Below are 24,898 nucleotides of genomic sequence, written 5' to 3'. Positions count from 1 at the left end.
CCCCTCCAGACGGGAATTAATTCCTCGCCCCTCCATTCAGAGCCCCTCCATCGATTCGTGTTAACAAATCAACAGCGTCACCTCATGAGAGCGGAGGAAGGTCGCGGCCCCTCCGGTGTGTCTGCGCGCTCTCCAAACAAATAAAAGAAAGTGGAGATGGACAGATTATTTCCGCAGCGCCGCGTCAATTGTTTGCTGTAAATCAGACGTACATGTCCCATCAGATTAGCACTTGGATTGAATGGTGATACATGGATTTTCATCCCCTGCGACCTTGGGGGCTAAAACGCTGCATCAGACGAAAGGTTAGGGTCGAGCTGACAGTTCAATTCGGCGACGGGACGCTTGTCGCGGCGGATTACCTTGTCGCTGACCTTCCTCTGCTCGTCATGAGTCTGAGGTATTATTTTTATAAAAACCATACATCATTTCTGAAGCCGCTCGACCACTCGTTTCAATTGCCTTTTACCCTAATTATCATTCTTCGTTTCAAGGGAAAATACTTTCATGTTTTACGTGGCCACGTCCGACCTTGAAGTCTCGCCGCTCGGCCCCCGAGAGCTTAAGTCGACTTTAGAAAAAAATGTACAATTGTTAATTTCATCCACATCATCGTGCAGTTTGTTTCCGTTGGTCACTGGTTTGAATTCCACTCGTCATGACAGTGTGGTCCTTGGACCAGATGTTAATTTTGTTTGTCCTCCGGTTTCCTCTCAGTGTCAACATTTCAGGCCTGTTTTTCTACATAATAATCATCTTACTATAACTTTTATCTTTTACATTTTATAGTAAATACTTCTGCATACTTTTTGTCATTATTTATTCATTGTTTTAGTCATGAAAAAAAATTCTATCACATTTTATCATAATATAATTTCATAATATTTTCATATGTACAGTATTTCGATTTATGTAACATATTATTATATATACGTGTGTTAACTGTTCTCTGATATAAATCAAATTTACTTTAAAGAAGTTGTTTGACAGGTTTTTACCTTTTACATTTTTATATTTATTACTTTTTTTTAAACTCTTGTCTTATCTCCGGTTGAAGGTGAACAACCTCCCTGGCTTCCCTAAATACATATGTAGTGGTGGAGGTTGTTCACCTTGAACCAGAGACAACACAAGGACAAATTGTTTTCAGGTCACTGGGTCTACTTGACTCAGAGACAAGTATTTGTTTTCCCTCTGTGTTTGTTTATGTTTTTTGGTTTGTTTATTTAAGTAACGGAAACATTCCACTGTCTAGATCTCAGAATTGCTTCAGTCGCAATGGCTCTCTGTTTGTCACACTGAATAAAAGAGCTGAGCCAGAAGACTGAGCTGATAATTTAGAAGTTGATTTAACACCCCCTACAGTCATCCAGGAGAGACTAAAAGTAGAAATTCTGCTTCTAGAGGTCTCCTTGGTTACCAGTAAGCTGTTATGGGTAATTGGGAGGAGGCCCAGGAGCAGACCCGCAGCTCAAATATATTGCCCTCTTCTCACCACACTTCTTTATTTTCCATTTTTTTCCTTTTTCTTTCATCGGTAATTTTGGTCACAATGATATTTCCTTTATATTATGAACTGTTTTTATTTTTTCAACTCGCCCATTTATCAGTTCAAGACACACAAGTCATAAAGTATCTCGCTGGTGTTTATTCACTCCTTGTTTTTCTCTTCAATGTGAGTGGCCTTCATTAAGAGAGGCAGACTAATGAAGTTTATTTACTTAATGAATGTTTGTGATAAGCTGTGTCGGTGGTGTCCGCCATAATAAATGTTTTCCGATTGTTCAACTCAATACTAATTATGTTCCGCACCATCTAATTCCTTTCCATTCTGCTCTGATGTTCTGCGAGCGCTTGATGTCTCGCGCTCGGCGTGTCCATCAACTATTTCTTCCACCTCCACTGAATTAATTAAGACTTTCTTCTTCTTGTCTTCCTGCTGCTCACCAGAGGACTATTTGGAATGACATGCAACACAGTGTAAGGTTTAAACTTTAATTCTCTTCTCTGCTGGTTTCTGTTTCCGGGCCTTTGTGTGGTTTTTGCTCTCGTCTCGTGCTCCCGAGGTTTTCGGAGACGCAAGATCGCGTGAGATGTAAAGTGAGAAGCTAAGTTTGGGACGGAAGCGCTGGTGAACTACTCGTGTCGGTCAAGCCTGATTTAATGATGAGGACATCCACGGAAAAGACGTCCGGCATTAAATATGGAGGACGTTAATCTGGGATGTTGAGTTCCACTTTACATCAGAACAAAATTTTCATTGTCTCATCGTCTTGTTGAAGCAAAAGTGTCTTCTATGGTTTGGCTTTCATTGCAGATGAACATTTTTCTATGATCTGCATGAAGATGTTAGTGCCGGTGAGCCATTACATTTTGACATCTCTTCTGTAGTTTCTGCTTTTATTGCTTATTCCCGTTGCAATGATACGACTGCGGCAACTTCTGCCTCTCTTTCAACAATACTTCCCCTTCCACGTATACCTTCTTTCTCTTTCTTATCTTCTAATGTTGCTATTTTCTCTTCTCCTTTCCATCCGATAATGACTCTTCTATGTCTTATTTTCTTCACCATCTTATTTTTCTACCCCTTCTTTTCTGCATTATTTTCATTCTGACAACACCTCTGCTACAACCTCCTTTTCCACTTATTCTTCTTTTTAATCCATCTCCTCTCTGAATTTATTCTTGCTTTTCTTCTGTCATGTAATCATGTTTGACAGCTCAATTTCGTTTGTTTTTTTACCATCTTCTTCAGCACTTCACCATCATCACTTTTCTTCTTTTCTTCTATTCCTTTGATTACCTATTCTCTATTTCCGCTTCTACTGAAACTACCTCCACTACAACAAGTACTTACATATTTATATTTTTAATTCTATTTATCTTAAATTATTTTTAATTCACATTCTCTTTTCACCCACTAATACAGAGAAAATCCACAATATCCCAGTAGGGTAAAAAAAAACAAATGTTTAGATGTTATTATTGTTTTATTATTTATTATTATTATAACATAATTTGTAAATTTAACAAAAAATCATAAACAAGTAATTTGTGCTTTATATTTCTGCTATGCACCTTTTTTGCTTCCTTTAAATTCTGTCTTTTCTACATTTTCTATTGAAGAAGACTGCCTTATGGAAAATGCCATCTAAAACTGAACAGGAGAGCCATTTTAAATGAAATGAATAAACCTTGATGCAGGTCTGGGTAAAAAAAGTGGACACTTTCACCCTTTTAGCCATTTTAGCCAATCTGAAAGCTTTTTTCGTGAGGCCAACATAAATGGCTGACTTCTGCTTTTATCCCAAAACTGCAGGAATATTGTTACCCACAATCTTGTTCTTATCTTCTTTAAAATACTGGACCCGCTGCATGTTTGCATAGTAGTCGACGCTACTATCTCAGAGCAAGAAGGTTGTTTGTTCGCTTCCAGCATGACTGTGGAGTTTCTATGTTCGCCTGGTGCTTGTGTTGATTTATTCCAGGCACTGTCATTTCCTCTCACAGTCCAAAAACAGGCTTAGATAAATAGTCTGTAGGTGTTGTGTCAGTGGTTATTTGTCTCTGTGTGGCCTGTTCAGGATGTCCCCCGCCTCTTGCCCCAAGCAGCTGGGATGGACTCCAGCCCTTGTGATCCCGATAACTTTGAACACTGGAACACCATTCCTTTTTTGGTTTGGTTATTAGTGGTCCGTATTGGGAAGAATTTGACGAATTATGCGTATCACGATACAGGGTTAACTATACAATATATTGCGATAATTTAGAAACACGGATATATATTTGTAGTATTGTCCGAGTACTTGACTATGTTGTTACAGGATTTACAGACCGCATGAATCTTGACAAAGTCGGAACTTCTCTCACTTGTTTTGAAACCAAAATTTGTCCAAACATGATCTTTAAAAGTCGCTGTATCCTCTCGTCTTAAGTTATCGCCGGGATCTTGAAGGATTTTATCGTTTGTTTAGCTGCAGAGGACAAAATGACTGCTGCCACCTAGCAGCTGGAAGTTTAATTGCAACACAAAAATGATCAAACACTGTGAAAAATGCAGATTGATTGTTAAATTTAAAAAAAAGAGTTATTATTTTATACACACTTTATTGAAATATAAACCATAACATTTGATTTGAAAGCCAAAAAGAATTTGCAAAGTGGTTAGATGAACTTCATAACTTTGCTCTCGCGACAGACTGCAGTAAGTCAACCTAGCTTATCCTGGAATTGGTTTTCAACGGGCGCGTAACTAATGTCGTCCTTTATGTTGAGATGCATCACCCTCCAATTACCCCCTGAGTGAGACCGTGCAGGGCGGAGTAAAGTAATAACTGCAGTCTGCGAAAACCACAGCTGAGAGGTCAACCAAGGTTGTGCGTTACACATTGAAGCCCAAAACTGCTTTCATAGTCCTGGCGAGTCGTCTGATTGCTGAGAGACATTATGATTATTATTCTCAAAGGACCAACATATCAGACTACAGCTGTGCAGATTTTGCAATCAGCAGCTGTTATATGGTGCGAGCGCTGGGTGAGTAAATCAGCAGTGGTGGAGGGACGTGATGTCAACCTCAGTCATTCTCCAAATTTACCTCAACTTCCAGTGAGTTGTGTCAGTGTTACGAACATGGGGATCTTATATGTCAATTAAGATTAAATTCAATTTTCTACTCACACTCATGTGGATTTAAGATTGGGATTATTTTCGGAGTATCTTTTTGATACTCCTGGTAAATATCATACAAGCTCCCATTTTCTACACTCTGAGCTCTCGCAATAATTCCCCTTTAAGTGTTTCCTGTCTGTGTCGCAAGTTAGCCTTTTAGCTTCTGATACAAACAAGATTAAAACATAGAAAAGTTTTTGCAGAACAATTTCCCACTCAGAGGCTTCAATACAGGACAGACATTATCAGTGTTGGGTAAGTACATTTTAAATAGTATTAAGTAAGTAAGTAAGTAAGTCATTTTTATTTATATAGCGCTTTTCTAGACCAGGGTCACAAAGCGCTTACACAATCGAAACAATATTCAATAAAGTATATACTTTAAAGATCAAGATAAAACTGATAACACAACAGGAATTCCAGAAAATCAAGGATATAGTTACTTCTTTCAAAAGTAACTATGTTACTTTAAGTTACTCATTACTTTCAAAGTAACCGGTTAATAGGGAAATTGTACCTGTTTTGAGAAAGGGGCCCTTGAAAGGTTGGATGCTGTGATTAATCAATTCAGAAAATAGGTAAGAACAATAATTGAAATAAAAAAAAAAGATTGCCCAATTCTGAGAGTCTCAACAGGCCGATACCCAATTTATTTACCTCCTAAAGCTTCCTTTTCATTACACAAACCTATTCAATTAATAACTACCTTTAAAGGAAAATAACAAACAATACAAAACTTGAGGTGTTAAATAAATTAAATAACCAAAAAACAAGAAAGTGCAGAAAATATTAAACTAATCAAAGTCACAATATAAACTTAAAAAAATAAAAAAATAAAAAATATATATAAAAAATCAAACTTTCTTATCAGCTGAAAGACAAAATGTCTGTGTTTTCTGTGTGTTACTTTTTTCTTTGAAGTGATACATTGTTCAGTTATAGTGTTTCGTGTTTAGTTTTAAAATATCACGTGTTTTTGAACGCACCATAGCAATCCTATTGAAATTGAATGCATCATGGATGTCAAAGAGGTGCAAAGAAAGTTAACAGAAATCAAGTACAGATCAGCAGTATGAAGGTATTTGGATGTTTTTAAGCAAGTATCTTTGGACAAAGAAGTGGGCTCTGGTCATGACTGTCCAATGGACATACATTCCTTCGTGTAACACTAAAAGGAGAGGCATCAATATGGAAGTAATCCAAATCTGTAGTCAACGTGAGAGTGCCGAAAGAATGAGAAAAAAATTGAATTTGGAAATGTATCGCACGGTTTGTTATCCTGTCTTTCCAGCATGTGAATCACAAAATAAAACCGTCAATAGGTTTTTAAGTTAAGCACACTGCAGAGAAGCTTCAGTTGAGTTGTTGAGGTTTTTGTCTCCTTCTCATGACATTCATGCAAGACCTGAATAACTACTTCCTCCCGACATTCATCCTGCAATCTCTTACCGAGCGTCCATTACAGTTTTCCACGGATAAATAAGGTTGTATCACACTTTCAATGTGTTTCCATCAAAGGTGTTTTTCACAGGTTGTCTCTTGAAAGCTTGTTCCGCTAAACCTGATTGAACATCTACAGCAGTTATCTTCAAGGTTTTGAAGCAGAGACAATGAACAGTGGTTTAGAGGAAAAGTGCGGATCTGTGGCAATGAGGATCATAATTTGTAGTTTGATACATAATTACAGGGAAAGCACATAAATTGGGCCTTTGTAATAGAGTTCATGTTGCTTTATCTGGAAAAACCTCACACCCAAGGGTAAACACTTTTAATTGTTATTTAAGAGATAGTTAACCTTAATTTAATTTTGTTTTGTTTCACAGTTGTTAGATTTATGTGGCCCCTGTTTTCCAAAGGTGATGGGAACACATTATCAATGAATATTTGCATGAATTCATTCACGGCTGCATTATTTTTGGTATCGGGTCAGTGCCATATGTGTCACATTGTGATGTGTTTCAACACATTTGCACGCTACACTATAACATACACGGCATGGTGAGGGTACTTGAAAGAAGTTCAGTAAGTAACTACCCTATAAACTGAATAGTAAGACTTACTGACTATATTATTCAAATGGATTTATTGTTTTCCAGTTGGATGCAATATCAAAATGAAAGCCAATAAAATTAGCACAGTTTGTGGCTTCATACTAGGCCACTAGATGGCACTCTCAGTGAAAAAGAAAAAGTGAAGAGGAACTCCAATAGAAAAAAGAGCTAGATAAAAAGTTAAACCTTAACCTTCTACACTTTAAGAGGCCTGAAAGAAAATCGACTTAATGTAATAACATAAATTTAATAGATCATCCTCATCTTCATACTTGAATGAAGCCTACTGTTGATTTTTGATTTAGTAGTATCAGGATTTTGATCATTCTACTTAAGTCGTCATCTCAGCAGAGTGATTAGAGGGGGAGATTTAAATGGTAGTGAACAACAGTCATGTAGCGGCTAGCTTGCTGGCAGAACCTTTTTCAAGAAATTACAGTTAAGAAAAAACTGAAGAAATAATAGGTGTAGATAAAGAAAATGTTTTTTGTAAGTGGAGAAGCATTTAAAGGCAGAACATTACCAGCACTATCTGGAGATGACTGGCTTTAAGGCAGTAGTACGTTTTCTGAAGTGAATGTTGAGTACGTTTCTTGTTGAGGACAGTTTTATTGATGTTTGTGTTTGTGTTGACAGATGAGGTGATGTCTCAGCTGTGGAGCTCAGCTGTGAAGCCTCTGCAAATGACGAACATTTTTGTACAGAATTCAGTCTATGTATAATAACATCTCTAGATTCATACTCAATAAAAACCTGATCGTCGAAGTCAGTTGTCATTTTAATACAAGCGATAGATTATTTTGCAAATCAACCTCCTGTTTACAGAAAACGTTTGACACAGTTGCCTTATTATTCGGTCTTTCATTTCCCAAATATAGAAATTAAATCTCAACAAAAACTCTGGTCTTGAGAGCAATATGTTTTTAATTATTTAATTGTGCAAACAACGCCACCTCCCATCTGTTGAGATAGATTTGTTTTACCTGCAACTATTTCCAAGTTCACCAAGAGTTTAAACTCTGTAGTGAGTGAGAGTGAAGACTTGTTTTTTTTTTTTATATACTGCATTATACCCGCGATAATGAGCTGTGAAATGAAGTGTTAAATGCAGCCGGCATTAGCAAACTAAAGCAGCGTTGCAATGAAACATGGGGACATTAAGGTGCTGTCGGTGGCATTAAGGCGGTTTGTACATTTGTGACACCACATGAGTCAGCAGGATCTGCTCCAATAAACGCATGCCAGGAGGATTTTATGTGAGTTAAATAAACCGATTCCTATCTACCAGATAAAATACAACGTGCGTTGAATCTGCTGTGGCTGGTTATTGGCGCTACGTGAAGGTCTGATGTGAGATTATCTTTCGTAAAATGAGATATGAAGTTCAGACTCTATTTTAGAGCAGATTTCTGCTAAATATCTGTGGAAATAAGATTCAAAATACATGAAATAGCAGATAAATTGGACCAAATCTTTAATAATAAATATTAAATATCAAGTGATAAGCAACAATGTAAAATGGGGATGATAAATAAATTGATCTATATGTGCTCAATAAAGTTTTAACTTACCTTACCTTACCTTATATTTAGTAGTATTGTTTTCATTGTATTTCTTAATTCACAAACATTTGTCTTTCGATCATCAGTCTGTATTTTCAAATCATCCTAAAAGCCTAAATAATTCCTTACTCAACATAAAATAAACATATAATTGCGTTTTTTAAATTTGGGTTATTTTGTTTTTTGTCCTAATGAGTCTAATTAAAGTCAAGTATTCATAATAACAAACACTGGTTAGGTAAGGAATTATGATAAAAAAAAACATTTTTTACTGTTTGGATAATTTGATTTAAAAAAAAGGTTCAGTCCTTTTTACAAATGATAAAAATATGACTTATTTAACAAGAAATAAAGGTAAAACCAATGTATGTTTAATGAACTATGACTATTTTTTGTGATTAATTATCATCTCATCGTCATCAAATGTATTTACATCTGTTTATTTATTATCTCATTGACAAAAAAAACGTTATTTGGCAAAAAATCTCAAATTAATATTAACAAATTATTAATTCTATTTTTGTGATGTGTAACGGGTACATGTAACAACTCTCAAAGCGATGCACAAGAAGGAAAAACAAAATGGAGTCAGGGCGCGGTGGACAGCTTGACTTGGGCTGGAACAAAATGGATAAATCAAAAATGGGCAGGGAGGAGGGAGGATGATATGCAATGGGAAAACATTTTCGGGGTAAAATTCAAAGCAAACAAAATCCAAAAAGAATGTCTTTGTACTCCCGAGAGTTGCTAAAACATAAAACACTCTGTCATACTACTGTCAATGAAGCTCACTCACGATTTAATAGTATCAGTGACCTCAAGAGAAAAAGTGTTGACTGACAGAGAATGTTCATCTTCGTCCAGTGAAGATATTTTAAAGTCCAATATTGATAATACTTTCAAGATGCACAAGAACAGAACACATTTTCGGCTTCAAAGTTCACCACCAAGTGCCAAAGTAGCTCTTATCCAGAGGAAATACTCCCTGTTGAGCCACACAGTGTATCTTTGTCACTGTCATTTTAACACCCTCCTCTAGGAATAGAGAGGATTCACACTTTCACCGAAGGCGCCCAGCTTTATAATGACGATGATCTGAGCGCACTTGAGGATCGTTTCAACTCTAACAATGTCTCACTTTTCTCAGCTGGACCAGGACAAAACACCTCAGCTAGAGAGACTAGTGAAGTCGACTGTGAAATTTTTGGCCTTTAAAGAAATTCGGAATCAAATATAAGAATTCAGTTGCTACTTCTAAAGTCCGACTCTTTTCTCCCAAGCCAAAGCTGAGACACATTAATGCATCAACCTCCCGTGTTTTCTAAATCATCACTCATCTTGTTCTGTCAGCCCTCTTGCATCGACCGGTCCTCAGTAGGGATGGGTCTCATAAAGGGTTTGGCCAGATACTGGGGCCAAACTGATACATTCCAAATCAATGAATGCCAAATATGTCCACATTTTTAAGGAATAATTTAAAGGGGAACTAATGTGTTGATTTAAGTGTCTCTTAAATAGATTTTGGACACTATTGTACTCATCAGTATGTTTTGTTGGTATAAAACTCTTTTCATTGAAATATTTACTTTAGAAAATGTGCTGACGCCCACCGAAAACACTTTGTTATTCTGAAGATGACGTCAATCCAGGAACCCTCCACCTCCAAGGAACTCGTTGTACTATCAAAGTGGGACGTGATTACAGCTGGCTGGAGGAGGAGGAGTTATTATATCATAAAAGGCTAACTTTCTCGTAACCTTGCTTTTGCTGAGATTTCAAACCAATAAAAACTTTATAATTAATCACTTCAAGACATCATCATGTTGAGGGACTTAGTGCATCTTGGAGAGGAAGACTTGAACATTTGAAACATGTGAGTGAGTCAGGAGAGTTGGGTTTTCACATTAGTTGTCCTTTAAAATGCACAACATGCACAAGATGCTTCCCAAGATAACGTAAAGCTATTGCTTTTCAGTCTGGTTACTATCATTGCTGCCAGAACTGTTGCCTTTATGGTTTGGTTATTTCGTTTTTACTAAATGTTGTTACTAATGATGTGCTGATGAAGCTTCATGAAGCAGTGTCATGTTGTCTATAGGTCAGTAGGTGGCGCCATCTGTTATAAAATGATGTGACGTTTCATTAGAACAGTTGTTCCAAGCAAAGTAAAATAGTGCAGAGACCGCAATCTAGTGGACTTTGAAAATAATGACACTGCTTCATGAAGCTTCATCAGACAATTCAGATGGTTTTGAACATTTGTAGTGTTGAACAGCAAAGACAGACAACCACAGACAAAATGAGAAAGATTGAGGTGAAAAGGGAACAGACTGACACAACAACTTACTTATTTGTCGAGCTTCTGATCGAGGTGATCTGTGATGGAAATGGATCTGATGCTTCAACAGTGCTGATATCCATATTATATTTTTGGATTGATAAATATAACTCTTGAAATAATGCCTAAACAAAAGTGTCAAGCATTGAGAAGAGTTTAAAAGGAGTAGGTGGTGCAATGATTGGACTTGACATAAAAACCTTCTGTACTGAACCACACTGAAGCCTCCTCGACTATTTTAGTCCCACTTAATCATGTTTAATGTGTGTTGGACAGAATCAAGCTTATATTCATTAGTGTGAAGTGTTTTTTTTTAACATGAGGTTAAATGTCGATGCCACATGAACAATGAGGCACATCATTTAAAAAAAAGGACTTAAATGAATTAAATCAGATGCCTTTGTAAGTCTTGAGTGCCAGAGAGAGTGAATGACAGACCCACAATAGACCTGTCCGTCTTCTCCTGCAGCTACATGTTAATGTGGAGAGAGAAGCTGATCATAAAACGTTTGGACCTAAAGGACTCTTAGCTTAACAACTGATGATGATGGCTTTAACTAACTAGGAATATACTAGTAACCAACACCTCTGATAAAAACCCCTAGTGTGGCTAATTAGCATTTCAATCGCTGTACAACATTATCAGCAGAGATAGAATTCCAGACCATCACTGTACGAGCATTTTCAATATCCTCCAGGAGAATGCGACAGCTATTTCCTGTCAGACCTGCGACTTTGAAGCAGCTGATGCAAGCTGAAGTTCACAGCTGAAAACAAAATTCATCTGTCAAGGTTTTAAGCATGAAAACATTGGATTACTTCAGTCATGACTAATACTTTATTTTTATTGTATTTTTTATTCTTTTGCTGGTTAGAAATGGAGTGAGAAGTGGTGTGATAACCTGAGGCTATTGTACCCAGCGTGTTTGATGCTCATGAGCAACCCACGGGAATAAGTGGACTTGTGTGAAGGACTCAAAGAGCAGTCGATACGGATTTTGTGAGAGCATTAAATGTCCGTTTTCATCATACATTTGAACCATTCATAAGGGCAGGCTGGTTGTTACACGAGGGTGGAATCACTTTTTCCACAGCTCTTCACTGTCAGTCATTGCAGGAAACCTATTTTCCAATAGTTTTACAAACTTTTTTTTCCCTCTTGTACATTTATTGATCCCGAAGGGGCTTTGTTGATATGCATGACCAAACTTAAAGTGATAATATCACTCATTTTCTACTCACCCTCATGTCGACCAAGGGTTAGGATTATTTAAGAGTAATCTGTTCCTTTTAAGAGTTATAGACAAATATGTATGTTCATTTGAATGAAGCGACTGGTGCTCAGGTTTATCTTCCGCCAAAAGATATATCAACTCTATTGAAGCCTTGATAAGAGGAATTGTTTTAAAAGAAAATGTAACAAGTCTTTATCTTAAGATCGTTTAAGCGGACGATGCTATGTCAAACTGCTAGGTCGTCTTCATCTTCGTCCAAAATTTTGCATTTAAAAACATCCAAATCTCCTGTGGTGCTCGACTGTAACGTCCACCTTGTATTGAAGCCTCGAAAGCAGGAATTGTTCCGGAGAAACAAAAAAATCTATAGTTTAAGCTTGTGGTGTTTTTTTAAGGCTAAACCTTTCATCGGGCATTTTCAATGAGGAAAAGACAGTTCCTGACTGATTATCAGAATCAGAATCAGAATCAGAATCCTTTATTCGTCCCGCGAGGGGAAATTCGGTTTAAACAGCAATATATAAAAAATAAAAACACCCAGAAATAAAAATAAAATGAAAAAAAAACTTCCACTACTTCCACTAACTAACTTAAAAGTATAAAGACAGTTCAGTTTTTCCTGAAGAATCACTAATGTAGAGGCTTCAATACAAAATGGACATTACAGACGAGCACCATGAAGGTATTTGGATGTTTTTAAGTGTGTATTTTGGACAAAGATGAGGACAACAACAATTTAGCGTTAGTCGTTACATTAAAATGGACAGATTTTTGCCTATAACTAAAAAGGAACGGATAATTCTGAAAATAAATCCAACCCTTTGTCGACATGAGGGTGACTAGAAAATTAGTGAAGTTTGAATATTGGTGAACTATCTGTTTAAAGGTAAAGCAGGAGTCTACCGGTCCTTAAGGAGTCATTCAAGTCTCTACTAAGTCCTGCAAGCCTTTGAGCTATTTTTGATGACCTATTCACCCATAATGAATTTGACTGAAAAAAATATGTAGTTTCACTGATCTAGGGAACTTTGCAGCACTTTACGGTAACAAGTAAGAGGCAACCGTCAGGTCACATGCTAAAGTAAGTAAGTAAGTAATTTTTATTTATATAGCGCTTTTCCAGACCAGGGTCATAAAGCGCTTAAACAATCAAAACAATATTAAATAAAGTATATACTTTAAAGGGCAAGATAAAACTGATAATACAATAGGAGTTCCAAGAATAAGCCTGAACAAATAAAAACGTCTTAAGATGTTTCTTGAAAGAGTCAGTAGACTCCATCAAGGTGGGTTATATGGTAAGACAAGTAGCTCCAGTTAAGATAATGCATCAAGGCCGGACATGGAAGTAGAAGATTTCACGACAAATGGACTAATAAATATCTACACAAATATACTCGAGGCATTCCCTTTGCCTTTTGTTAACCAGGTGTATAACATGAGGAGACACTCCCCTGTTGCTCAATACATATACTAAATGATTCATAACAATGTTTATCTATTTTTCATCTATTTCCTAATTCTTAGTGAATTTAAGGAGGTACAGTACAAGCATTCAAGCCTGTTTTAATTGGTCTAAAGTTCAGCTTCAGCTTCTGCGAATCAGCTAAAGTTTGTGAGGCTCCCAGTCAAGAATGGTGACCTGGATCGTGAAGTGTGAAAGTAAGAAAAGGAATCCTGTTTGAGGGCTTCTATGCATTAAAACTTTTGGAATGAACCTGTTGAACCGTCCCTAGACTCCATGAACATTCAGAGCTGCTGCGCTAACATCACCACAGCCATAGTGGGTCATTACAGGCGGCTATATTTAGAACATCCATAGCTTTTTCTAGAAGATCTTCAATTACAATACATACATGAAGAATGTTTGACCCAAGCTCAGCTTCTGGGAGGCTGTAGAATTCAACAACCACAAGCACGACAGAATACGTCCCTTTTTTTAAAACACACTCATTGTTGAAGTTGCATATTAAACTGAATATTATTGTTTTTGTGGGGACTCTTTTCCTCCCAAAGTATAAAAACATACAGAAGTTAATGTCTGAATCTCATTGCTTGTAGGTATGAGTTGACAGTTGCCTCTCACCCGATGTAGCTGGGACATCAATGCTCTCAAAAACCCCAGTGCAGAAACGAATGAAATGTCAAAAGAATGAATTCTTGCTCTCCAGGTGGAAGTTATGTTTTGTGATCCGTGAATTATTTTTTGTTGAAGCTTTTTTCCGGGATGCGTCTGTTATATTTGTCGCCTCCGGGGCCTCATTTATTGGTAAATAGCTCTGGCTACAGTTTTGATCTCTTTATGAATTTGTGGAATTGAATAAACACCTGCTGTTTTGTTGTTCCCTTTTTTTTTACAAGAGAGCTTTTGTCTTTCTACTTGCGGCTACTGTCTTTTGTGTTTACCTCTTCCTTCATACGTCGCTTCTAACAAATGTGAAGGTGTCAAATTTGGCTCGCAGCTGCGATCGTTCACGTAGCAGTATTTACCAGGTGAAGCCGCTGCTGCGGGGAATTGAGTGCCTCCCTGTTTGTTGTCTTTGTTTACATTGTGGCGAGGAATAATTATCCGTGACAGTCAAACCGCTCAGGCTTGTGAGCGTTCTAAGTGTCCTTTGATACGAAAGGGGAACTTGCGTCTGGTTTCTCATGTAGAGGAGATCTGGAAGGGCTGGCATGAAGTGGCTGTGTTCATCTCTGAAGGTCCACCTCCGGCTCAATGAGCCATGACGCTTTAATTGCCTGACATTCTGTCAGAGCATACACACGCCCTCAAAGCTCCCAGCGAAATGGAGATTTGGATATCCGGGGAGCGGATGAAGGCACAACACACTGTCAGACTCAGAGGGGCATTAAAGATAAGACGAGGAGCTTTTAATTTGACATTGTAAGACATTTGGCGCAATTTATTCAGTGTAGTTTTATTGCTCGGCTTTGTGTTACACACACTTGACGTTTTATCAGTGCTGCGCCATTAAGGATGAGAGGACGGCACTCGAGTCTAGACTGTGGAAGGACTCTGTGGGGAACAATCTTTGTCAGAGATTGAATCATTTGACCTCTGGCTTATATTCATAAATTATATCGCCCTATTTTTAAAAGCGCTGGCAGAGGATATGTCCTGCAAGTCAGTCAGAGGCGTACGAAGAAAATAAAAATATATTTATAGTCTTGTCAAGGTGATGCGTGTGTCCTGCCTCCCACTTCTTGTCAATTTTAAATTGGAGCATTGAATGTCATGTTTAGATGTTAAAGGAATGTGGATCTTATTTAGTTTGTGAACCAGATGATGGCTACAAGTCAAGAGAATGTAGATCATTAAATCATGTTCCCAGCAGCAACGTCTTATTGTTATTCTAGTGTCACGGCCTTTTCACAAACTGTAATAGAAATAACCAACTGCTTTAAATGAAAACTTTAAGTAAAGGATTTAAAAATGTATAATAGTGATTTGTACTGTTGTTTTATCTCCGAGTGACTCCAAATTACCCTTTTATGACTTCATTTGTTTACATATACAATGAGTGAGGGTGTTTGTCCCATTTTCCAAAAAAACATCAACATTACGGTGAGTGTTTGACTGTGTAACCGTTTAACAAGTCAGTGCGTTGGTGTTTTTAGCTGCTGTGGTAGGACTTGAAACATTCATAAACTGAAACTAAACTAATATTTATCAATTATTATTTTGAGTGAAACGCAAACATGTGGAACAACACTGAAAAACGAGTCATTTAACTCAAATAAAATCACTTTCTTACTGACTTTCTAACTTGATAAATATTCTACAACACACTCCAAATTGTTTCCTAACACTGCTTTCTCTTCCTCGCAATCCCACTCAATGAACTCTTCAATGGAGCTCTATGTCTCTAGATTTTTACTGTTATCATGCATCTACATTATTGAAAAGGAGTTGTTATTTTTACTGATATATATATTTTTTTAATAAGTTTGTTGAGTTTCCACATCGATTAATAAAAACAGCACATCTCCTTAGAAATGGAAAGATACAATAAGAAAAAAAAAATCAAAGAAAGAAGATCATGTCTATAAGAAAAAGGGGAATTATATTTTCGCAGATGTAAAATATATATATACATATATATATACTGTATATTGGGTTGTCATGATGCGAACATTTCAAATGTTTGATACTTCATTACCTTTCGATACCATGATTAAACAAAAAAGAACCCTGTCCTTTTAAGTACACATCTTTATAAAATAATGAAACTCACAATTAAACATTTTTAATTCAAAGAAAGGTTATGGTTTCATTCATTTTCTTATAAATGTGCAAATAAACAAAACAAAAAAAGGGTACATCTGTCAGATATAATTATCAGACAAATAAAAAAGCCTATGTGAATGTTGATGCATCTGCAGTTCAATAAGAATTTTAGTTCATCCTTTTTTATAATAACTTCAAGTCTTTTAGGGATGTATAATCATTTTAAATGTGCATGTCAACTCAAGTATCAGGACATAAAGGCTTGAAGCCACACATCAGGGGAGGTCTGGTTTTGAAGGGCTTCGAAAAGCAGGGCTGATGTGGTTCCGCAAGCAGGCACTAGGCCAATGAGAAGACAGATCCACATCGCGTCCCACCCATGAGAACCCCCCCACAGGCATAGCTCCAGCTCTGGACCTTGTGAGGTCTTAGATAGTTGCTCTTTATCTGGACCCCTAAAGAGCTGGTCTGGTGTTCTACCCTTCAACCAACAAGCACTTCTCTGTAGTCCACCATTGTTGTTGTGAAGTGACCACTTTCAGCGTGAAAAGAAGATCGTTTTCATGGTTTTGAGTTGATGAGAGACTCAGACCTTGACTACAGCTTTGTGCTTCTTTATACACATGAAGCAAGAGAATTCTCTCCAGACTTAATCTTAGTTAGCTCCAACAGCTCATTTGTTTTAATTGCACTTCACAAGCGCCATTTTACTAAATGCAATTTAGCACCTTGGACGAAATGAACTCCAAGTACACTTGCTTCTCTCACATTTTAAATAAATACCCCAACAACCATCAGACAGACAGCAAAAACAGCAACATCCCAGCCCATGTATCCGTGTAAGTCTGTGTAACTTTTGCTTGCTAGGAGGTGGCCTTCTTTAATCATCTTTGTTTTTCTCTGCTGTTGACAGCCTGGTGGGTGTCGTTCATGGTTGAACATTTACTGGACACAACAGTACATTTCCTCTCAGTCTTTAGCCTCGGTCAGCTGGTTCAACATCTGTGTGCGGTTTCCCGAGTGAGTCGTCAGGAAAAAGCGCAACCTTTTCTTTCCCGAATTCTTGACCCGGGCATTATATTTCTTTTAAGGCGCATGACATTCTTGTTTTGGATACAGAAGCAAAGTCCACGTTTCCATCTGTTTCATCTGTTGACTCTCCCACACCGTACAATTATGGAGATTCCACAGATTCTTACGGAGCAAAAACTTTTCATTCCAACCACACAAAAGTAAATATTCATTGAAGGTGCTGAGCAAGGTTTTTTTTATTTTTTTAAATCTCTCTACAGGACGGGTTCAAGATGTGAATATGAATTGAGCATATAATGTCTTCAAACGTTCCGTCAGTGAAGCACCGCGACAAACACGAGAGATTTGATCTGAAGAGATTTTAAAATGTCAAAGTAGTCTCTAAAATGTATTTCAACTCATCGACACCATGTTATGATTTTAAATGAAGAGTAAATCTTATAATAAAGGCGTTATCTCTGAATCCTCTGGGTTAATTTACGTTCGTGAAAATTAAATGTTATAGTTATAAACAAAACATGAGACCTCCAGAGGGATCAATAAAGTTTATCCATCCATCCATCCATCCATCCATCCATCCATCCATCCATCCATCCATCCATCCATCCATCCATCCATCCATCCATCCATCCATCCATCCATCCATCCATCCATCCATCCATCCATCCATCCATCCATCCATCCATCCATTCATCCAATAAGAGGCAGAGATTATATCAATGTTTTTCTCCCTGATCTTTAGAATCAAACATGTATAATGATGTCGACTGATAAGACAAGAAGTCAAAATAAACAAATAGATAAATATTTTCACACTCAGTTGCTCTCTCCTCGGTCTTGTCTTTTTATAGATATATACAGTGTATATATATATACATGATGTGATTTTAAATGTCTTCATGATATAGTTAAGTTTTTTATTGTCTGATTAAGCCTCCTATATCTTTGTCTGCCATACTTTGTATATGGTGACTTTTTATTACTGAAAAACTTTCCTTTTGACTTTTGTTGAAAGCACATCAGAGGCTTGTAATGTGTCTCTCCTGGGGCGTTGTTAAATGTATTTGGGGGCTTTGCATTTATTACTTAGCAGCAGGTTCATTAAAGTAGCAGTTGAGTTTGAATTTTGTCCAGTTTCCGATAAAAGAAGTTGGTTGAATTGTCCTTGTGCTGATTTTCCTTCCACACTTCTGTCAGAACATATGGTGATTAACTTGTTTTAGTGTGTGTGTATGTGTGTATAGGTGAGTGTGTGTGTGTGTGTTCAGGTCCCAACAACCTTTTGCTAAGAACTTCTGTTTAGATGTATTTTGAGGGTCTGACCGACTCACAGTTGTGATAGTTTCAGGTTTTATTTGCTCAGGTTGTGTGACATAAACCTCTTACTTCCACCTTTAACACCGCAAATAAAAGATTTGATACGATCATGCAGGAATCAAATAAAAGATGAGCTGTTATCATTTGACAGGTTTTGGTCAACAAGGTGCTTTTAGAGACAAACTTCTCCTGAACATCAATGCGTGTCAATTCTTGCAGCATTTGAACTGATGATTGTATCGTTCAAATATGTTGACCATCCCTGAATAACGCTGGACCCTCGTCCTCCATCATCTCCTCGAGCGTGACCACAGCCGATCCCTGCTGTTTCCCCACATCTGCCGACGGATTTCAGCCTCCGTCGCTATTATTCATTTACAACAGGCAGGTGTTCTTGAAAAGCACTTTCCACCTCGTTGAACCTAGAGGAAGGTTTTAAGAAGGCCATGCAGGCGAGGCTTTTTCAGCACATTACTTACTTGTATTGAGCGATGCATAAGGGATTTTATTCAGAGCCGAACCTCCAACAGCGAGGGTCCGTTGTTATACATATTTATTTATTTTTTTCATCTCATCTGGTCATTTACCTGAGTTCACTTCGAGTCATACATATTTTTCATTCTGTATACATCATACAGGTTGTTTCGACCAATCGTATCAAAGCCTTCCCATGTTTTAATTCATGACCATTTAAGATGATAGTTCACTCAAAATTCACACCTATTTTCTACTCACCCTCATGTCAACTAAGGGTTGGGATGAGTTTCAGAGTAATCAGTTCCTTTTAATAGTCATAGTCAAAAATGTAAGTTCATTTATGTACTGACATTCAATTGTCTTCGTTTTCATCTTTTCCAAAAAGACACTTAAAAACATCCAAATACCTCCATGGTGTTTGTCTGTAACGTCCATCTTGTATTGAAGAACATAACACAAGGAATTGTTTCTGAAATTGTTCTTTTTGGACGAAGATGAATAGGACATCAACTGAGCATCAGTGTTACATTAAAATGGACTTTTGCCTATAATTCTAAAATAGGAACAGATTACTCTGAAAATAATCCCAACACTGGGTTGAGGATGGGTAGAAAATGAGCGACAGTTTTGTCTGTAAAATCCATGCTCTGTGTCGGAAACTCAGGATTATCTTAAATAAGTCTCCATATATCAGTTTAATACTCTGAGATGTAAGCGATGTTTGGAGTTTAATACGAAATAAAACCTCAACTACACGCAGAATTATCTTTTATGAACATTGTTCGTTGTTGATCGTGCGCTTTTTTCCTAACGATCCGTTTCTTCGAGCTACGAACCCGACACGGTTCCTCACAACAAAGGTCAGTGATTGAAGTAAATTCCGTCGTTAGACTCATAGTTGCCACAAAGGCTCCTACTTTTCATATCTGTCCACATGTTAATGAGGCACATTGGCCCCATTACACTCCCGGGTGCGGGGTCTCGGGGGAACTCGCCGGAGCCGAGAGAGCGAGCCTGCAGATGATTGCTCTATTCTCCACAGAGCTAGCTTCTCTTTAATCATCGCTCCTTCGCCAACTTCTCGTGTAGTAGCCCTGGGCCGACCACGGGCGCCAACTCACCGCTCTTTCATCAATGTTCTGTCATTTTTCTCGCACCACGGGATCATCTGTTCTCGGTTCACCCGTGATGAAGCAGATTGTGGCGCTCTTGACTGGTATCGCAGTTTGGATTTTGTTTTAAGTCGGGGAGCAGTTGACCCAGGATGCTAACATATATCAATATGAAAGCGTAGACCAAGGGGCCTTTTTTTATTTTAATGAAATAAAAGGGAGTGAGACAAAGAGAATGGCGGTATAAATAACCGGTGAGTGAGTGGAGCTATTAGTGGGTCCAGTTATTGAGTCTGAAAGTGATTTAACTTGAGTAAGAGGACCAATTGTTCAGTTATGTTTTGCATTTTCGCTCAAAACCATCCTAAAGAAGTATTAGTTTAGGTCCACTTCAATGTTTCCAGTCGTACCACAGCAGCTAAAGACACCTGGACACTGACTTGTCAACACATGAAAAATAAAAGTCATGAATTGAAAGTATGTCATTATAAATTTGACAACTTGTTCAGATGCAAAATCTCTGTCTGTTTCCACTTCTTACCAAGTTACGAAGTTTTCTTTTTTCAATTAAAACTATCCAAAACTAGATCGTCATACATTTTTTGGTTGACAAATCTAAAGCTGTGAAATCAAAATAGAGCCTTGACATCCCTCATTGTAGCAATGAAAGGCTTAAAATAGGATAAACAGGATTTCACTGTAAAGCATAATCATTATGAGGATTATTTACATTGATGTGCTGCCTCACTATATTCAAGTGAATATTGAGGCCTCAAAATCCCTACCTTCACTCTTTATAAACCTTTTTCAAACTGTCATTAATATGTTCCACTAATATTGTCTACAAAAAACCGTACATTATTGAATGGAATTGTTAGAGATATCTCAAATAAAATAGATTACAGCTCCTCTGACCGCACTCGTGGTTATGGTAAAAAAGATTTCATATTCAGAAAAACAAAGTGTTGTCAGTGGACGGGGCTTACAAAGATTTTCTAATGTAAATGAAAAGAGAGTTTTGTACAAAGAAATACATACTGATGAGTACAATAGAGTCCAAGATCAATTTAAGACACACTTAAATCAAGTGTGTTTCGGTTTCGGGGGTAAAGGTAAAGGAGAGAAAGTCATTGTTGTTCAACAGAGCTAGACGAGCTACCTGTGTTTTGGCAGTTGCTCGATATATGTTAGCCTGTGCATCAGTTCCAAAATAAAATGATAAAATCCACAGACTGTCTTCAAGCCTTGTCAGTCAGGAACACTATAATATATGATTATATACAAAGCAAGAAGCAAAACACAAATAGCTGTAATATTGGGAGGGATCACTCTTTGAATCAGAAATATGAAAAAAGTCCATTTAAATTACTTTCAATGTACCTACTTTTCCTTTTTCTTAGAAGATGAAGATGTAATAAAAACAAATTTAATACATTTCCGGTTGATGTTCTGTTCAATACACAAGAACACTCATTATACTGCAGTTTATTTGAGACAGAAAGCTTAATTCGATGAGAAACAATGAATATGCAATCGCTTCTTTATGTACCTGGGTCCTCCATACTTATTCAGTTTCAACTTTTATTAATATATGTGGCTGGTGGAATAAAAACCTGAAAATAAAGCGGCACCACATTAGACAGTCTTTCAATCCAAGAGCTGTCATCTGATGCTTTTAGGCAGCAAGTCACATGGCACGGACGCGTCTTTTTGTTGGTAATGGAACATAACCAGCGGTAATCAAGCGAAACAAGAGGGGCAGCAGCTTGTCGGACAACAGCGAGCTGCTCGACGGATCGTGGCTAAAACATACGAAAACAAAGCAGCTATTTAACTGTCACATCAAATTTGTCTTACCCCGGGCCGTCCATCGATCCATTCAAATATTTCTAAATTAGGAAACGCGCATTTACGGGTGACTTGTTCTGCAAAGGGCGGATGTATTTGCATCTGACAAGCGATGGGTTTTGATCGGATCTGACACTGAAATGCTTTTCTTTATCCTTTTTTTATATTGTTAACACAGCCATGTTCATTTTAAAGTCAGCGGTGTCCAAGGGTGTAATCTGTGGGTGACGTCTGATCATAAGTGTTTTACACCAGGGGACACCAACCTTTTTTGAACCACAGACTGGTTTATTTTCGGCAGGAAAATAGCATGATTGACTGAAATGAACATAAAGTGCATAAAAACTACATCTCACGATGACTCAGAATCAGTGGGATCTCCAGGCTAGTTTCTCTGCAATAAGATGATCCAAATTTGTGATGATCTAGTTTGTGTTGAACTTATTTCCATTTGTTAACATGTTTAATATCTGAGTAAATTTAACAGAATCGCCTGTTTTGATGTGTGAAGAGTCACAGGCTAATAATAAGTAACTCTTTTTTTCTCAAAATAAAACAGCTTTAGGACAATAATAATCAGTAAAACAGTAATAATAATATTATTTTCTGTTCGTGTGGCCCTGTTAAGAAATGCCTCATAGGCCAGTAATGGAACCCGACACACAGTTTTGGGGACCTTCGTTCTACAACATAAAAAGATGAAAATAAAAGATAAAAATAATTATCAAAAGTGCAACTTATGTGAAAAACAAAACCCTCCTCACTGACTCGGCGAACAAGAAGTTACAAGTGTGGAGTCCATTATGACATATTAATGGGCTTCACTCCAACCAGCTGTAATCATGCCTGGCTTTGTTTATACAACGAGTCACTTGGAGGTGGAGAGTTCCTGGATTGATGACCCTGCGTGACAAACCTAAATGCTTCACCAATCACAGCAGAGAGGGTGTGGTAATGGTAAACAAGATTTAGCTCTAGAAAATCCAAGTGTTTTCGGTGGGCGGAGCTTAAGCACATTTTAAAACTACAATATTTAAGAATACTGATGAGTACAATAGAGGTCCAAGATGAAGTTAAGAGACACTGAAATCAACAGATTGGTGGCCATAACAACAACATATTTGGTGTTTTGAGTTTTCCAAATGAGGAATAAAATCATATTTATTGTGTTTTTTATATTTGTTTAATGAAAGTAAGTCTATACTTCTGATATTTACAATGTCACATATTTTTGTCTTAAACGTTTGTGTGGAATGTTTCTTTACATGATAAGGGGTTTCCGACCTAAAATGTCCAAACCCTTGGCGGTGAAGATCTGGTCTTGTATTCCACCGAACTGGGTTTTGCTAAAAATAACCACTAAAATACATACTTTTGGTTTAAAAATATACGATGATTCACCGAGGGATGACCACTGAGTGGACAGTGAGCTTTGGGGATCAGCGAGACCATCAACACGAGCGCCTGAAGCGGCACAAGAGGTTATGGTTAAGCATACCGCGGCCTCGGTGCCCTGTGAGAAACTTTCTATTCCGTCCTCAAAGTGGTCACCGGACAGGAGGAGACTTCTGGCCTGGCGGAGGTCCGGTATGAGCCTGACCGACTCGCTGACCTCCGTTAAATTGAGATGCAAGAAGAATAGAGCATCGGAATCAAATGAAAAACTATTTTAACACGAGACGGCTGCAGCCGATGCCAGAGAAAATAAGTCCAGGAGTTTTCTGCCCCTGGTGGTTTGGTGGCGAGACCTGCTGCCTGCTCTATGATTAGACTTAAAAAAAAAAAAAAAACTGCAAACTCTGTATCAGGAAGTGTTTGATGACTACTTTTCTAAAGACGTCAGTGTTTGCTGGGAGAGAAAAGACAACGACGACGCAGCACTGTGAGGTTATTAAAGTTCCGTCCACACATTTCCTCTTTTGATAAAGTGATTGAAGGCCCGATAGCCCGCCGTTGCATCATAGCATAACCTGATAAGCCCTCGCAGGCTTCTGACATTGTGCCGCCGCCAGAAGTGCGACAGCTGCTTCAAAGCGGTTGACACGTCAGCTTTGGATCTGAGAATTGGAAAGGGCATCAGAAACATCAGTAGTTTTTAAAAAATACAGGGAAAAGGTGGCGCTCTTTTCCCCCTCAAAGTTTTGATCTAAACGGCAGAACTTACTACACACACACAGATGAATGTTATAAAAATAAAACTTTCTAGCATTGTAAACACTAACAAGCCTTTATCTCTTCCTCACATATGGCTGCATTTCTGAGCGTAATTATTCTCTGAAAACAATTCCTAGTGTCTGTTTGAGCGGCTGGATAAATATTATCCTGGATTTTAAATATGTCCTGCAAGTTCTAACTGGGCAGGTACTGTTTCATTCCTGACAGGCTAATTAATGTTAGCCTTAGCATTATGTTAAGCTTCTTTTAGCTCACTTTTTAAAAAGTTATTATGTGAAAGAACTACATTTATTAAAAATAGGTATATTTCTTTCATAAAGAATGTTTTTTTTTTGCTATTAAGCAAGAAGCTATATGTGTATATTAAGGATAATGTATCGTTACCTTCTAAAATGTGAGCTAGCAGTGTTAGCATGTTGGAACTAAAAATAAACTAGACATTAACCTTTAGTGTAGTAAAAATGGTGAATATAAGTCAAATTATATTAATTTAAACACTCATTACATTTAGATTTTACCCTATTTTCTCTCTATATCAATATGAACTGTAGTTTTCCACTGTATCTTTCATTAGATGTTTATATTATAGCTAAATACTGTCAAACTGTATTTTGACAGTATTGAAATAAAGGCGGATATTAGGTATGTACGCAGTTGCAGCTTCCTGGATATTGGACACTCAGTTCGTTTGAAGTTTGATGTATAAATATGAATAGTGGCCTGACAGCTGTATAGGGTTCAATATTATAAAAATATCAAACCATGGTTAGATAACGATCTGAATGTGAGCATCAACATTTTCACGTGGTAACAAGTGAAACCGTGAACAACTCTGCCTTGACCTCTTGCACT

At 37.5% G+C, this 24,898-nt stretch overlaps 1 protein-coding gene across 1 annotated transcript in view; it reads left to right on the top strand.

Moving 5' to 3' along the window:
* Positions 1–24,898, top strand: part of gpc6b (glypican 6b) — a 102,051-nt gene that overhangs the window by 69,586 nt on the left and 7,567 nt on the right. Inside the window, exon 7 of the mRNA XM_087804420.1 lies at positions 1,951–1,980. Coding sequence (XP_087660546.1) covers positions 1,951–1,980 — 30 coding nt within the window. The remainder of the gene's footprint in view (positions 1–1,950; positions 1,981–24,898) is intronic.

This window comes from Callionymus lyra, chromosome 12, assembly GCF_982586985.1.
Source record: "Callionymus lyra chromosome 12, fCalLyr1.hap1.1, whole genome shotgun sequence".
Lineage (NCBI taxonomy): Eukaryota > Metazoa > Chordata > Actinopteri > Syngnathiformes > Callionymidae > Callionymus > Callionymus lyra.
Note: the sequence above shows the minus strand (reverse complement) of the source record. Positions and strands in the feature narration are given on the sequence as shown.